General features: G+C 45.9%; 1 protein-coding gene across 7 annotated transcripts in view; it reads left to right on the forward strand.

Annotated features, from left to right (window-relative positions):
• Positions 1-570: 570 nt before the first annotated feature.
• rufy3 (RUN and FYVE domain containing 3) overlaps positions 571-17,719 on the forward strand; it is a 66,453-nt gene continuing 49,304 nt past the window's right edge. The window contains exons 1-2 of one of the 7 annotated variants that reach the window (XM_072583777.1): positions 571-1,252; positions 16,562-16,615. In XM_072583777.1, the coding sequence (XP_072439878.1) occupies positions 997-1,252; positions 16,562-16,615 (310 nt within the window). In that variant the 5' untranslated portion in view covers positions 571-996. Of the gene's footprint in view, positions 1,253-11,939; positions 12,659-16,561; positions 16,616-17,719 lie in introns of those variants that run through there. The other 6 variants (XM_072583782.1, XM_072583779.1, XM_072583783.1 and 3 more) reach the window with 6 other exon arrangements.

Raw genomic sequence — 17,719 nt, forward strand, 5'->3', positions numbered from 1 at the left:
GGTATGTCCCTTCTGACAAGGGAATTCACCTTATTAATCCACCCATCCTCACCTCCCCCGGGAGAAAGCAGTCAGTGATGGACTGAAGACTGTAAATTGAAGGGGGTGAAGGGATGGTAGGAACCGCACTGATTAAAAACCGAGGATACCACAAATTGCAATCTGATCAAAACAAGCGTGCAGCCGTGTTTTACATTCCACACCAACCGGATTCAGCTTGCAAGCTTCAAATACACAACCCCATGGCAGCTCTCCAAACCCCAGGCATCTCCAAACCCCCACCGCACTCTGATCGAAAGGAAAACTGACACCTTGCAAGGTGTTGAGAATGCTCCTGCTCCTGTTACTTTATTGTCGGCACAATTCCCAAAATAAAACATATTATAAAGAACAAGGGGCGGGTTCATCTAAAATAACATGCACTCTGCAGCACATCTAAAAGTAAAGCAGACTATATGTCGCTGCACATGCTGTAGCACACACTGATGTGTTTTAGGTCACATAGCAAGAGGGAGGTTTAAAAAGGAGGAGGTGGGAGCTATGTTAATGAAACTGACGCTATTGGGTGAAAGACTAATGCAACAAGAAGTATGTAAAAAGGAGGAAAAGAAGCGAGACTCTGGGCTTGAAGAAAAACACGATGAAGAGTTAAGGAAGAAGGGCCGCAAACAGCGGCTACTGCTGCTGGAGCTCCCGGATTCCTGATCCTGATCCCCCGGGTTCTAGCTCCCGGATTCCTGATCCTGATCCCCGGGTTCTAGCTCCCGGATTCCTGATCCTGATCCCCCGGGTTCTAGCTCCCGGATTCCTGATCCTGCCCCCCGGGTTCTAGCTCCCGGATTCCTGATCCCCGGGTTCTAGCTCCCGGATTCCTGATCCTGATCCCCGGGTTCTAGCTCCCGGATTCTTGATCCCCCGGGTTCTAGCTCCCGGATTCCTGCCCCCCCCCCGGGTTCTAGCTCTCGGGAGTCCGGAGCTGGAGTTGCAGCAGCGCCCATGGAGGAGTTAGCAGCGGCGGCGAAGGCCGAGAGGCCACCCAGAGCGGAGCGGGAGGTGGTTGCAGCAGCGAACGGGGAAGCGGGGACGGTGAGCCAGGACCCGGTCATTTACTTTGTCCGGGGCCGGGCAGCAGGCGGCCCTCCCGGGCAGGAGCAGGAGGAAGAGGCCGAGCAGCTCCAGTTCAGAGCCGTGTCCGTACCGGCCTCCCCCTGCCCCAGCTACATCAGTAACAGTGACTCCAGGCCCCGGGGAGGTGAGTGCAACCCCGCATTCCCATTTTCAATTGGAACCGAGAGTTTAACAAACTCCTGGAGTTACAGCAGCTTCCTGCAGGAATTGGAAGTGTCTGTGTGTCTGGGGTGGGGTGTGTGTGTATGTGAGAGAGAGCCCGGTGGGAGGGGTGTGTGTGTGAGTGAGTGAGAGAGAGCGCCCTGTGTCTGGGGTGGGAGGGCTGTGTGTGTGTGTATGTGAGAGAGAGCCCTGTGTCTGGGGTGGGAGGGGTGTGTGTGAGAGAGATGCCCTGTGTCTGGGGGGTGTGAAGGGCTGTGACAGTGATTTGTGAGCAGCATTGGTGTATCTCCCCTCCTACTTGCCCCAGAGTGTCTTGAGTCCTATCTGCTGCAAGTGGTAGGACTGCCCTTCCTCTGGAGGTAACTGTCCCTCCTTGCTCCATCCTCAAACCAGGGTTCGCCTTTTCCTGGGCTCCTTGAAATACTTACCTTTATATAGCACCCTATCCAACCGCAGGCTGTACCAAAGAACCTCTACAATCGCTGGCATGCTTTGACTGTTGCCACTGTTGTACACCAACTCACGCACAACAAGCTCCCACAAACAAAAATGACGTGGACGAGCTGGTGTGGGCAAAGTTAAAAATCACAACACCAGGTTGTAGTCCAACAGGTTTGTTTGGAAGCACTAGCTTTCAGAGTGTTGCTTCTTCATCAGGTGGCTAGCTAGTACTTGTACTTCCAAATAAACCTGTTGGATTGTAACCTGGTGTTGTGATTTTAAACAGAAATACGTCCCCATTGGTGGGGCGAAAGTGAGGACAGCAGATACTGGAGATCAGAGTAGAGTGTGTGGTGCTGGAAAAGCACAGCAGGTCAGGCAGAATCCGAGGAGCAGGAGAGTTAACGTTTCAGGCATAAGGCCTTATGCCCAAAATGTTGATTCTCCTGCTCCTCAGATGCTGCCTGACCTGCTGTGCTTTTCCAGCACCACACATTAGACTCTGATCACCATCCGTGGTGTTGGTCAAGAAACTGAGGCGGGCAGGGGTCTGGCTCCTGCTGTTCTTTAAAGTTGTGTCTGTGGGATCTTTGGCTTCTGTCCAAGAGACCGCTGGTGACTCTGGGTGAAGAAAGTGGCTCTGGTTGAAAGTCTCATGTTGACAACTGGCCCCTGTGACAATGCGGTCCTGCCCTGGGGGGTGTCTGGCTGGATTCTGTGCTCCATAGAACAGTACAGCATAGGAACAGGTCCTTAGGCCTACAGTGTTGTACTGAACATGACACAAAATTAAACTAATCCCTTCTGTCTGCCCTTGGTGCCGTGCCCCCCATTCCTTGCGTATCAGTGCGCTTATCTAAAAGCCCCTTAAAGTTTCCCTATCGTATCTGTATCTGCAACCATCCCAGGCAACATGTTCCAGACTCCTACCACACTCTGTGTAAAAAATGTACACTCCATATACATTTGAAAGCACCATCTGACCCAACAGGGACAATACTGCTACTGAGTCATGTCAACGTCTACTGTTTACTGAATCTTTTCACTCACCAAACAAGATAATAAGTCCCTTTTAAACAAAGGCAAGAGAAAATCTCAGGATCTCTGAAAAAACATGAACTTTGGTTGCAGCTGTCTGTGTTCAACTCCGTTGCAATGCCACAGCTGATTTCTCAATTAGCTTGACAGAAATGCACTTAAATTATACCCTAAGATCTTGAAGTTTTTAAAAAAAAAGTGATTCCACGATGTGAAATGGTCATTCATTGCCCGTCCCTAGTTGCCCCCTTGAGAAGGTGGGGGTGAGCTGCCTTCTTGACCCGCTGCAGTCTATGTGCTGTGGGTAGACCCACAATGCCCTTAGGGAGGGGATTCCAGGATTCTGACCCAGGAACAGCGATATTTTTCCAATTTCTTTGTTAATCCCACCCTATTCTAATCTCAGAATAAGAGGCTGCACATTTAAAACAAAGATAAGAAAGAATTTTTCTCTGAGGGAAGTGAGTCTGGGGAATTCCTTACCACAGAGAGCCGTCGAGGGTGGCTTATTCAGTATTTTCAAGGCTGAGATGATAAGACGGATTTTTCTTTTGTTCAGAAAGGGAATTGAGGGTTATGGGAAATGGTGGCAGGAAAGTGGAGTTGAGGATTATTAGATCAGTCATGATCTCATTGAGTGGTGGAGCAGATGTGATAGACTGCATTACCTACTCCTGTTCCTACGTCTGATGGTCTCATTACTCTGTGAACATCTTCAGTTGTCCTTCCTGTTTTTCCACCTTTTCCCTTAAATACTGTTCACCTCCACCACTCCCTGAGGGAGTGACTTCCACATTCTCACCACCATCTCTGGGGAAAAAGAGCTTTCTCTTGAATTTCAGGTTGCGTTTATTTGAGTTAATCTTACAGTCAAATTTGTGTTATTGAAATTCGTGTTCCTTCACTGCACTACTCCCTTGGCGCTGACCCCTCCGACGGTGCAGCACTCCCTCAGCGCTGACCCCTCCGACAGTGTGGCGCTCCCTGGGCTCTCCCAGTTTTCCAAGGTGGTCAACATACTGAATATCAGGAATAAAAGGAATCTTTGTAATTGTCATTTTCAGTCATGGCTACCTGTTAACACGGTTTCTTTTTGGATTGTTTGTTTTCAGATCCCTCCTGAGTGCAGTACTGTGCCAGTGCTGGGCAGTGCAGTTTAAGTGGGTTCTGTTTTTCTGAATCCAGAGTTATGAATGAGATGGATCTGAGTGTGCAAGACAGTGAGGTGGGTGAAATCTGACCATGTGGGACGTGGGTAGGAGAGGGAGGAGTCTGATTGTGATGTTGCAGACATTGCACAGTGAGTCTCTGACAGAAAGTGGTCTCTTCCTGTCCTTTAGCTTGGTGAGTGAGTGCGAGTGGCAGATATTCTGTAATGTTGCTATTTGTCTCCTGGAGTACTGCATACTTGTGCTGTATCTAGCAAAGACTAGGATTTGGTCCTAATTGCCCTCAAACTGAGTAGTTTGCTGGGCATTTCAGAGGGCAGTTAAGAGTCAGCCATATTGCTATGGGTCTGGAGTCACATGTAGGCCAGGTAAGCACCAGTTAGTGAACCGAATGGGTTTGTACAGTAAACAATGATCGTCTCAGTGATACTGCCCATGAGACTTCCTTTATATTCCAGTGCTATTTATTTAAATTAAATTCCACCAGTGATCATGGTTGGAATCTAACCCATGTTGTCAGAGACCCTGGGCCTTCTGTATTACTAGTCTAGTGACATTACTCCATAATCACCACACCATTGAGACGATTGGTGTAGGTATTTCAGAATGTCGAAATGAAGTACCAATTTATCCTGTTTGTACATGAAAGGCAGCATTGGAATAGTTTAATATTCCATTGTAAATGATGTTCCTGGAAATAAGGTTTAAATCCGTGAATAAGGATCATTCATTTGTCTGTCTTTCCTCAGGATGTCCTAGAATTGATGTGAATTACTTTAGGGCCATGTGTAACTTCGGAACTGGAGTAGGCCATTCGGCCCATTGAGCCTGCCCCACTGTTCAGTATAGCGATGACTGATTGAAATTTTCAATGCCTTTTATTCATCCCATCTCCACAACCCTGAACAATGCGTCACTGGTCATCGAGATTTATCACTCTCCACCTTAACCAGACTCAAAGACTAAGCCTCCACAGCTGTCTGTCAGAGACAGTTCCAAAGGTTCACAATCCTCAGGGTAAAATAGAGTTCTCTTCCACTTGGACCCTTTATTTTTAAATAGTGTCCCTGGTTCTGGGCTCCCCAGCCATGGGAAACATCTTACCCTGTCTATCCTTTTTAAAATTATTTTGTAAGTTTCAATCAGATCACCTCTCATTCTTTAGAGACTGTGCAGAATTGGTGTGGTGTAGGTTTGGTCTTACTCATTGAAGTTCTAAGGAATTGAGAAGTGATCTTCTTGAGATCCCCCCCCCCCAGGATAGATGTTGAGGGGATGTTCTCCTGTGGGGGTGGGGGAGGGGGAAAGGGGGGGAAAGAGTCTCAAACCGAGGATGCAGTAAAACTATTCACACAGAGCTGAGAGGGATAGCAGGGAGGTAACATTCCTTTTTCTCCCAGAGAGCAGTGGAGCTCTGATCATTCGATTGATTCAAGGGTGAGTTAGGTTTTAATTGTGGAGAGCGAGGTCAGCTGGAAAGTATAGGTGAGGTTACGATCAGAGCAATCACTATTGTGTTGAATAGTACATCAGACTCTGTTCTTGCGTCCTTAGAGTGTAGGAGGCAATGTACGCCAAGCAAAATCACGAGCAGTAGGTGAAATAATTAATAATTATTATTATTAATTTGGTAGGGTTCATAAGGATGGGGATGTTGACTGAGAACCATCTCATCTCATCTTATGAGATCATTTTTAAAGACCATCGGGTGGGGGCAGGGGATCTGCTGAACCACTCACCTGAAGTGCTCAGCTCTGAGGGAAGGCTCACTGTTTACACTATATTTTCAACCAAAACCCCTCTATCGAGGAGCTCAATGCATCAATAATTGAACCACATTCAACATGGGTGAGAGCAAAGTTTGGCTAATGAAATACTGGTGCAGAGTAACTGCTGTTGTGATGGAGGAAATGTGATGGCTACACTGCACACAGCAAGATCCCATAAAAAGCGGGTACGATAACGAGATGATTTTATGACTTCCAGGCGGTGTTGGATTTAACACTTGGAGACAAATGATCTGAAGTGAGAAGAAAGCAGGAGCAGACTATTCACTTGAATAATTATAGAATTCCCACAGTGTGAAAGCAGGCCATTCGGCCCATCGAGTCCATACTGACCCTTCAAGAGAATCCCCACCCAGACCACCCTCGTACTCTGTGAGCCTACATCTCCCATGGCTAACCCACCTAGCTGGACCAAATGGGCAATTTCCCATGGTCTTAACTTGCACATCTTTGGATTGTGGGAGGAAACCGGAGCACCTGGAAGAAACCCACGCAGACACAAAGAGAATGTGCAAACTCCACACAGACAGTTGCCCGAGGGTGGAATCGAACCCGGGTCCCTGGTGCTGTGAGGCAACAGTGCCAACCACTGAGCCACCATGCCACTCCGATCAGCTATGGTCAAATTGAATGACCGAGCAGTATCGAAGAGCCGAATGGCTTACTCCTGTTAATATTATCTATGTTTTATTGAGAACCACATTTGTTCGGTGGGATTTGTTTTGTTGTTGAGGATAAATATTATCAGGGCACCTCCGAAACCCATGATCACTTTGATCTAGAAAGACAAGAGCAGCAGATACACGGGAACACCACCCCCTCCAAATCCCTCTCCATCCTGACTTGGAAGTATATCGCCGTTCCTTTACTGTCACTGGGTCAGAATCCTGGAATTCCCTCCCTAAGGGCATTGTGGGTCAACCCACAGCACATGGACTGCAGCGGGTCAAGATGGCAGCTCACCCCCACCTTCACAAGGAGGCAATTGTGCCATCATCCCAAGAATGAATTTAAAAAACACAAATGGCAGAATGTCAAGATGAACAATCCTGGGAAAAACATGACAAAAAAGTCAACAATAAAAACAGTGTGACTGGAGGAAACCTGGCAAACAGGAAAATCTGGTGACAGTAATGGGTGGAGTATCACTTACTAATTTGGTAAGGTTAATTTGTAGTTCCTCTGACAGCTCCAAGAACTCCCAAAGCCCTTTCTTTGCCAAGAAATCCTTCCTTTTCCAAGAAATCCTTCCTTTTCAAGCAAGGCACTATAGCCCAGAGAGCAGTTAAGAGTCAACCACACTGCTCTGGGTCTAGAGTCACATGTGGGTCAGGGAGGTACGTATATGGAATGAGCTGCCAGAGGAGGTGGTGGAGGCTGGTACAATTGCAACATTTAAAAGGCATCTGGATGGGTATATGAATAGGAAGGATTTAGAGGGATATAGGCCAAATGCTGGCAAATAGGACTAGATTAATTTAGGATATCTTGTCAGCATGGACGAGTTGGACCGAAGGGTCTGTTTCCATGCTGTATATCTCTATGGCTCTATATTAACTAATGCTGAAAATTCAGATTTTTAATGGGTTCCTTTTATCCACAGTGTACATTACTCATAGAATCACAGAGATGTACAGCATGGAAATAGACCCTTTGGTCCAACCCGTCCATGCCGACCAGATATCCCAACCCAATCTAGTCCCACCTGCCAGCACCCGGCCCATATCCCTCCAAACACTTCCTATTCATATACCCATCCAAATGCCTCTTAGCCTCCACCACTTCCTCTGGCAGCTCATTCCATACACGCACCACCCTCTGTGCGAAAAAGTGGCCCCATAGGTTTCTTTTATATCTTTCCCCTCTCACCCTAAACCTATGCCCTCTAGTTCTGAGGGAAAAGACTTTGCCTATTTGCCCTATCCATGCCCCTCATAATTTTATAAACCACTATAAGGTCACCCCTTATCCTCCAACACTCCAGGGAAAACAGCCCCAGCCTATTCAGCCTCTCCCTGTAGCTCAAATCCTCCAACCCTGGCAACATCCTTGTAAATCTTTTCTGAATCCTTTCAAGTTTCACAACATCCTTCCTATAGCAGGGGGACCAGAATTGCACGCAGTATTCCAAAAGTGGCCTGATCAATGTCCTGTATAGCCACAACATAACCCTTCAACTCTATGCTCAATGTTCTGTCCAATAAAGGAAAGTATACCAAATGCCTTCTTCACTAACTTATCCACCTGCGACTCCACTTTCAAAGAACTAAGATTGGTTAAAAAAAGATTGGTCTTTTTCATAACTTTAGTCTCAATTTGGGTAAAGCTGAAGATTAAAAATGGCAGGAGATCTCCGACCCGTGTTATGCTCCTGTTGCTCAGTGTGGGAACTCAGGGACACAGCTGATATCCCTGATCTGTTCACATGCAAGAAATGTGTCCAGTTACAACTCTTGTTAGACCACATGACGGCTCTGGAGCTGTAGGAGGACCCCCTGTGGAGCATATGCTATGCTGAGGAGGTCGTGGATAGAACTAGTGAATTGGTCACACCGCAGGTTAGGATTGCTGAGAGAGAAAGGGAATGGGTGACCAAAAGACAGAGAAAGAGTAGGAAGTCCGTGCAGGTATACCCTGCGGTCATCTCCCTCCAAAACAGGTATAGCGTTTTGGATACTGTTGGGGGAGATGGCTCACCAGGGGAAGGCAGCAGTAGCCAGGGTCATGGCACCGTGGCTGGCTCCGCTGTTCAGAAGGGCGGGAAAAAGAGTGGAAGGGCTATCATCATAGAGGATTAAATTGTAAGTGAAGGAGATAGACCAGGAGTGGGGAACCTGAGGCCTTAAGGCCGTATATGGCCTTCGAGGCCATTGTGTGTGGCCTTTTCAATGAATCCAAATTTCGCAGAACAAATCTTTTATTAATAGGTTTTTTTGTCCTTTTTATTATTTTTATTTTAATCTTAAAATGAATGTATTTAAATTACCAGAGAGTAAAAGAAAATTCAACGAAATAATCCTCACAGACTGACTGCCACAATTTTTAAAAATGTGAATTTTGAAGAATATATAATTGAAGTCTCTTGGATGCGGCCTTATTGGATTACAACAAGCATAATGTGGCCTTCCAACATGAAAAGGTTCCCCACCTCTGAGATAGACGGTTCTGTGGTCGAAAATGAGATTCCTGAAAGGTATGTTGCCTCCCAAGTGCACGGGTCAGGGATGTCTAGGATTGACTGCAGAAAATTCTGAGGGGGGAGGGTGAACAGCTGGTTGTCGTGGTGCATGTAGGCACCAATGATATCGGTTAAAAAAAATGGGATGAGGTCCTACAAGAAGAATTTAGGGAGTTAAGAACCAAGTTAAAATGTAGGACCTCAGAGGTAGTAATCTCAGGATTACTACCAGTGCCACGTGCTAGTCAGGGTAGGAATGAAAAAATAATCAGGATGAATGAGTGGCTTGAAAGATATTGCAGGAGGGAGGGGTTTCAGATTTTTGGGACATTAGGACTGGTTCTGGGGGAGGTGGGACTATTACAAATTGGACAGTGTACACCTGGGCCAGACTGGAACCAATGTCCTAGGGGGCGCTTTTGCTAACTCTGTTGGGGAGGGTTTAAACTAATGTGGCAAGGGGATGGGAACCAAATGAGGTGGTTAGTGGACAGTAAGGAGGTAGTAACTAAAGCTGTAAGGAACTAAATAATGAAGTCAGCATGACTAAGGGGAAGAGTAGGCAGGAAGTGGAGGATGAACGCAGAGGGACTGGTGGTCTGAGGTACATTTGTTTCAATGTGAGAAGTGTAGTAGCTAAGACATATAAACTTAGCACTCAGATTAGTACCTGGGAGTATGATGTTTTTGCGAGTACTGAGACTTGGTTGAGAGAAGGGTAAGATTGGCATCTAAATATCCCAGGATATCAACGCTTCAGATGAGGGAAGTAAAAGGGAAACAAATGTACCTCAGACCACCAGTCCCTCTGCGTTCATCCTCCACTTCCTGCCTACTCTTCCCCTTAGTCATGCTGACTTCATTATTTAGTTCCTTACAGACTTTAGTTACTATCTCCTTACTGTCCACTAACCTCCTCATTTGGTTCCCATCCCCTTGCCACATTAGTTTAAACCCTCCCCAACAGTGTTAGCAAAAGCGCCCCCTAGGACATTGGTTCCAGTCTGGCCCAGGTGTAGACTGTCCAATTTGTAATAGTCCCACCACCCCCAGAACCGGTCCCAATGTCCTAAAAATCAGATGGGATGGAGAGGGAGGTAAAAGGGATGGAGGAGTTGCATTACTGGTCCGAGAGGATATCCCAGCTGTGCTGGAGGAGGGCACTATGGAGGACTCGAGCAGTGAGGCAGTATGGGCACTGTGTTTATATGCTGAGTCCATGTTTAAGTATGCTTTACCCTTGTAAATATTTTAGTATGAGCATCTTTTGGATTTGAAAGGGATGATGCAATTGAAACGACGCTTTAATTATGTAGGCAGGTTAGTATTAGAGTCATAGAGATTGACAGCACAGAGAAAGACCCTTCGGCCCATCAAATCTATACCCGTCAAAAACAAGCACTTAATTATTCTAATCTGATTTTACAGCCGGTGGGCCATAGCTCTGTTTATCTTGTACTGTAGAATTCCCTGCAGCCTGTCTGTTTCTGTTAATTTGGGTAAATATACAGCTCCTGGAGTCCTAGAATTTGTGGCCAGTGTTTGTTGCTCATCCAAAATCGCCCTTGAACTGAGTTTCTTGCCTTGCTCAGCCATTTCAGAGGGCAGGCGAAAGTGGGTACTGCAGTTGCTGGAGATTAGATTCAAGATCAGAGTGGTGCTGGAAAAGCATAGCGGGTCAGGCAGCATCTGAGGAGCAGGAAAAATTGACGTTTTGGGCAGACCCTTCATCAGGAGTGATTTCAGAGGGCAGTTAGAGTCAACCCATTGCTGTTGGTCTGGAGTCATGTGTAGGCCAGACCAGGTAAGGATGTCTGATTTCCCTCCCTACAGGACATTAGGGAACTAGAAGGGTTTTTATGTGATGAACCTCTGTGTTTATATTTTCACACAATTCTACCTCCATTAATCATGTTACATCTGATTGCTAGAATTTCCCCATTGAAAAGGTCCATGAATGAAAGCAGATGCAGGAACACTGACCAGAATTTATGCCAGTGAATGACCGAACAGGGTTGAGTGGCTTCCTGCTGTTCCTATCGTGGAGAATTTTGCAACATGGAAAAGGAGGTTGTTCTCCCCATCATGGCCCGAAAGACTTTAGTCCCATTTCCTGGCTCTTTCCTAAGGCACTGCATCTCTCTTTTTTTTTTCTTATTTTTTATATATTTATATAATTCCCTTTTATAAATGTTGCTATTGAATTTCACCACCTTTCAAATTGCAACCAGACGTATAAATAATTTCTCTTTTTCTCTGAAGGACGGCAGACTGGAGGCCAGGATTGAATGGTCCTGCCCTTGTCAGTTTCTCCTTTCCGTCTATATCAGAAGCTGTCACAATTTTCAACTGAATTTACCTTTAACCCTGCTGCTCTAAGCAAGGCAATCCTAGTTTCTCACTAAAGACCCTTGTCCAGTCCTAAATATCCTCTGCACCCCTTGTCCAGGTTCCTCCCTAAAGTGCAGCCTAACCAGTATATTGTCAGGACTTACCAATAACTTACCTGTATCTTTTTTTGTAACTAATTGTTTGTTCAGTTTCAGATGTTTGTTGTACCTTAACATCTGGGTCTGTATGTCTCTTGTCTTTCTCTGCGCCCGTTTTAAAACTGTTCCATTTGGTTTATAGTCTCCAACCCCATTCACGACCAAAATGAATTATTTCACACTTCTGGACTCTGCAAGTTATCTGCTGATTTCACCCACTGACCTCCCGAAGTATGCCTATCCCTCAGCATTTGCTATCTGGTGCTTGGAAAATGTTCCCTTTTATACCCTAAGTGCAGGTTTGTAATTTTTTTCTGACGTGAGAATTGAATTCAGTGGCACAAATTATCCACGGCCTCATTCTCTATTGGTACTGCATCCAGGTCTGTGCTTTCCTTGAGATGTCTCTGACTGGGGGGAATGACTTCGCCCGATTGGAGTTGGATGAGAGTGTGTGTGTGTGTGTGTAATTTTATGGTTAATTGGGACTGAGCTAAGGGGATGGAACCAGCAGACTGTACGCACCAATAGTACTGTCTGTTGCAGTGTCCCAGAGCTGTGTCGGGCATTGTTTACGCATTTATAGGTCCAATGTCATGTGATGCGGAATTTTCACTCCAGGCTTTGCATTTGGCCAGCCATTTTGGTCTACACCCAACCTGCGCTAAGGAGTGAGCAGCCCTTCGATGCTTGAGAATGGTACTTGATACATCACCAGCTAGAGGAGAGATCCATTTAACCAGGTGCTGAGCATCCCCGTCTGCATTTGGAACCTTCACTTCCCCCCTCACCCCACCCCCTTTGCTGGAGATCTGCAGCTGGACTAGATCCTGAGGATTTGCAGAAAATAAGCTTCTCTATTTGTCTGTGTTGCTATCCCAGAGGCATATTTTATATAAGAGAGAGAGAGAGAGGGAAGATTACAGCGTGCCCTTGCTATTGAGGCTGTTTCTAGGTTCTCTGCAGTGTCAGCACAAACACCCTCCCTCTCTCTCTCTCTCTCTGTGTCTCTGCACTGTGATCCCTTCGTACAGAGCCAACCTTCCTGCTGCAGGATTTACTGTCAGCTTCCAGTTAGCTGGCTCATCATGTCTGACCTGACTCCCCAGAGTGATGCTCCAACACCCACCACAGACAAGATCACCCAGGCGGCCAGAGAGACCATCTACTTGTGCAACTTCCGCGTCTCGGTGGATGGAGAATGGCTGTGTTTGCGGGAACTGAATGATATCTCCCTTACACCTGACCCAGAGCCCACCCATGAAGGTAACGATCATTTGCAGACCCTACAAGCTGCTCTTTGCTGATTCTCGTGTTCCCCACCCTCCCAAATCTTTAAACCACGACAGCAGCAACATTGCCATTATTGAAAACCTCATTTTGCTTTATTTAAAGAGCCCTGTACAATCTACTCTCAATGATTTTACTGTTTATTGCAGACAGACTGAACCTAAAACCACCTCAGTGCCACGTTACCTTGTTGAATTTGCTTTAAATTTTATTGCCATTGTGGATCACAGTATTTTGTTTTCCTCCACCACATTACAAGCCTGTTTTGGTTTTATTAATGGACGGGACCAATTGATATAATTTAATCACTGGCGCAGACTTGATCCTGGAGCGTCTGCCGCCTCAGGTTACACCAGAGACCGTCTCGATGGTTTGCAGCTAGTCTGTGTAGAGCCAGTGTACAGCCCTGCTGTCAGATCTGCACCGGGTTGTTTTTCTTTCTAAATGAGAAGCCTTTTTGAATGTTAACAATTGCACCAACAGCAGAAAGCAACACAAGAGCGCATCTCTTTCACTGGGAGAAACGTTAGATTATGCTGCGTGCCTGATCTGAAGGCAGATGAGGAAGGCCATGTTTGGGGAAATGTGCTGAGTTGTGGTGACCATGCAGCAATTACCCTCTGTTCCTGTCACCCCCCCCCCCAACGCATGACCTTTGAACTGCATCAGTTGTCTGGGGGAGGGGGGGAAGAGAAGGGAGGATACTTGATAATACAAAGAGGTACTTTCATCACTGCCTTTCTTCAGAGGAGGGGCTGGCGACGCGCCTGCTCCTAATTGGAGTCTCATTTAGTCCGGGCACTGCTTCACTGCCAGGGTTAACCCTTCCCTGCCCATGCTGTTCCACAGATGCAGGGCTCCCACACATTTGAGGTGTTCACATGCAGCTGAAAGCTTTGTGATGGTGGTGAAGGTTACAGGTGTAGTAGTACAGGCTTGATTCCCGCCCCCCCCCCTCTAGTTTTTGCTTTGTGTTTCAGAATTGATTTATCTTACAGAGGACAGGCCTGCTTTTCAGAGGGAAGCCCACATTTATTAAGGTTCAGTAGTAAGACTCTTCTTTAACAGCATAGCAATTTAGTACGTTCAATGCTAAGTTGGTGATTTGGAACAGACCCAATGGGGAGATAAGAATATAGAGAAGCAATATAAAGTAATTCGAACATTTAGAGTCATAAAGATGGACAGCATGGAAACAGACCCTTCTGTCCAACTTGTCCATGCTGACCAGATATCTCAACCCAATCTAGTCCCATTTGCCAGCATTTGGCCCATATCCCTCTAAATCCTTCCTACTCATATACCCACCCAGATGTCTTTTAAATGTTGTAACTGTACCAGCCTCCACCACTTCCTCTGGCAACTCATTCCATACACACACCACCCTCAGTGTGAAAAAGTTGCCCCTTAGGTCCCTTTCACATCTTCCCCCTCTCACCCTAAACCTATGCCCTCTAGTTCTGGACTCCCCCACCCCAGGAAAAAGACCTTGTCTATTTATCCTATCCATGCCCCTCATGATTTCATAAGCCTCCATAAAGTCACGCTTCTAAGAAGATAGGTAGAGCAAAGTGTGCAGAAGGAGTTAGATAGGTTAAGTGAGTGGGCGAGGGTCTGGCAGATGGAGAATAATGATGGTAAATGTGAATCATCCATTTTAATAGGAATAACAGCAAAACGGACTATTATTTAAATAGTGAAAAGTGGCAGCGTGCTCCTGTGTAGAGGGGCCTGGGTGGCCTTGTTCTTGAATCACCAGAGTTGGTTTGCAGGTGCAGCAGGTAATTCGAGAGATGGAGTTTAAAAACAGGGAGGTCATGTTGCAGCTGGACAGGGTGCAGTTGGAGGTCACACCTGGAGTACTGTGTACAATTTTCATCTCCCTTAAGAAAGGATGTACTGGCACTAGAATGGGTGTAGAGGAGGTTCACTAGGTTGGTTCTGGAGTTGAGAGGGTTGGCTTATGAGAAGACACTGAGTAGACTAGACAATACTCATTGTAATTTATAAGAATGGGGGGGGCTCTTAGAGCAATATAATTTTATGAAGGTAATCAATAAGATAGAAGCAGGGAGGGGGAGGTTGTTTCCAATGGGGGATGAAACTAGAACTAGGGGGCATAGTTTCAAAGTAAGGGGGAAGGAGACTTGGGACTGAGTTGAGGAGGAACTTCTTCCCCCAAAGGGTTGTGAGTCTGTGGAATTCCCTGCCCAGTGAAATAGCTGATACTTCCTCATTGTTTTTATGGCAAAGATAGACTTTTGAACAGTAGGGAAATTAACGGTGATGGTGAGAGGGTGGGTGAGTGGAGCTGAGGCCATGAAAAGATCAACCATGATCTTACTGAATGGCAGAGCAGGCTTGAGGGGCAAGACGGCCTACTCCTGCTTCTGGTTCTTATGTAAGAACTGAGAATCATGGAGGCTTGCATTTAAAAATTTAACTGTGCAGGAGTTAATGAGCTTTCTTTTAAGAAATGGAGAAGAGATTCCAGAATTAATGAATGGAAGCATAAAACATAAAAGCAAGTAAATTGTTCAGACCTGACTGAGATACTGGCTAACTCCCAGCGGGAGTATTGTACTCATTTTGGTCTTCATACTTTAGCACGTCCAGACCTCTGTCACGGTGCAAAGGAGATAGACCAGACTGGCACCAGGGATGAGGCGGGCATGGGGGAGAGGGACTGGGGAAACTGGGTTTGATTTTCTCCAAGCAGAGAAGGTTTGAGGGAGATTTAATCCTCAAAATCATCAAGGATTTTGACTGTGGATAAAGAGAATTCTTTTTCTTTTGGATGTGTCAGTTAGCAGAATTATGGAAATCAGTAAAAATGAGAAGGGATCTGAGCTTTATTTTCTCCACAGTGGGCTGTTCTGGTCTCGAACATTGTCTGCTTGAAAAGGCAGTGTGAACCTCCAAAAGGGAATTAGATGGGCACGTGTCAGGACTCTGGGGCAAAGAGCAGTGGGAGTGGGACTAATTGGATAGCTCTTTGGAAGAGCCAGCATAGATATGGTGGACTGAATGGCCTCCTTCCTGCTGTGTGAGTCTGTACAATCGATAACACATTGACAGCTGCTCAGGTCAACACAGCAGATTTCCTGGAATTATCGTCGGCTGTCCCTTTGGGATTTCTGCTGCGGCAGTGAGGGCTTGTTACTGGTTTCACAGCTTTTCTGCAAAGCAGTTAGTTTCCTGTTTCAGTTCCTTACCTGAGTCCCTGAAGATGGATGGCTGGTGTGCGTGAGATTGGAGCCACAGCACAGAGTTTAATCCCCATTCCATCTTGGGATAGATTCAGGACCTGCCTGTTTGTCTGTGGTGGAGGTCATGGTACTGTGACCCAACTGTATGATGTATGTTCCCCTTCAGTCAGACCGTGTCAAGGATGTGTTTAGATTGTGGGTGTTGTCAGAAGCACAGATACAAATCTGACATTGGTAATGGGGTTTTTCAGTAGTTCTGCCTCCCCCCCCCCCCCGCTCCCCAAGGTTGAGAGAGCTTGTGGGTGAGAGGGCACTGTGTATCTACAATAGCTTCAGATCCTTTTACAGTACCTTTAAACTCAAACCAGTTTCATCTCTTATTTGAAAGATTAAAGTTTGCCTTTTAAAAGCACCCAAATGGAATTTAAGTTGAGTGGGAGCTTTCTGTCGCTGTAATTTAACACAGAATTGAGCCATTCAGCCCATCTGCTAGCTGTGTGTTCTGTAATTACACAGATACAACCCAAGTCTTACCGTATCAGTTTTATTTTGCACCCATCCCCTTTATTTTTCCCTCATTTTAGAAGAAGTTGTTTCTTTTGGTGGTTTTATTTGCATGACATTTTGTCCTTCTTTTTCCCTTTTTTACTTTTTGCTGCTCTTTGCAAAGACTCTTGGGAGGATTTAACAGTTTGGGTGGATCAGATACTTGAGGAAGCAGAAGGTGGGTAACAGGATTGTTTTTTGGCTCTTGTGTCTTTGTGAGCTAGTGGTCAAGTCACTGCATGTTCTTTGACCTTGTGTGAGCACCATGCTGATGTAGTGTAGCCACGTACAGAGATGGTAAACACAGAGGAGCCTCCGGTTCCCCCTCCCCTACAACCCTCTGAGATCTCAGTCAGTGTCGCACTGGACTCCTCAGGCAGTCATATCACTCCGCCAGTGGCAGCTGTGCCTTCACATACCTCTGTGTCTCTGTGTGTGTTTATTCTTTCACTCTTCCCTTTCTCTTTTTTCCTTTTTTTTCTTTCTTCTCCCTTTTTTCTTCCCCTCTCTGTCCTTCTTTTCTCTCTTTCTCTGTCCTGGCATCACCGTGTGGCTCAGTGATTGTTGATGAAGCTACAAACACACTGGAAGATGTTCACTGTGATAATGGCGCTATCTCAATGTAACATTTGTCACAATTGCATCATTTAAGAAATACACGCTTGAAGCTCTAACCAAAATAACATCACAGCTTAGAGTTTCTGATTCCCACTTTGCTGTCACTGCCCTTGTAAGGTTCTGCCCCTCATTCGAGACTATCCCACCAGAGGGACTGCTCTCTCTTCCTTATTTTCTCTGTCTTGCACTTGCCCTTTTTTCTTTCATGATTTCTTTTTTCTCTCTCTCTCTCTCTGAAGCGCTATCTCGCTCTCCTTTTCTCTGTTGTATTCTGTTTTTCTCTTTCGCATTCTCTCTTTTTCTCATGCACTTTTCCTCTCTTTTGCTTTCACGTTCTCGGTCTCTTCCCCTCCCCTTTCTCTCCTTTTTTCTCTCGCGTTCTCTTTCTTTCTCTCACGCACTCTATCCTCTCTCATTCTCTTTTTTTCCTCTTGTGTACTGTTCATCTCTTTTGTGCTCTCACGTTCTCTCTCTCTCCCCTTTTCTATCTTTTTATTCTCTCATGCACGCTCTCCTTTTTCTCTTTTTTTATTAGATTATGATTCGATTCTTTTCTGTCGCTCTGTTGCTCTCTCTCATATATTTTCCGTCCACCGTGTTGGCTCCTTAAATCATCTTGAGCTATTAGCTCCAGACACACCACCTCACATCCCTGTTCAACACG

Source organism: Chiloscyllium punctatum, chromosome 14, assembly GCF_047496795.1.
Source record: "Chiloscyllium punctatum isolate Juve2018m chromosome 14, sChiPun1.3, whole genome shotgun sequence".
NCBI classification, from domain to species: Eukaryota; Metazoa; Chordata; class Chondrichthyes; order Orectolobiformes; family Hemiscylliidae; genus Chiloscyllium; species Chiloscyllium punctatum.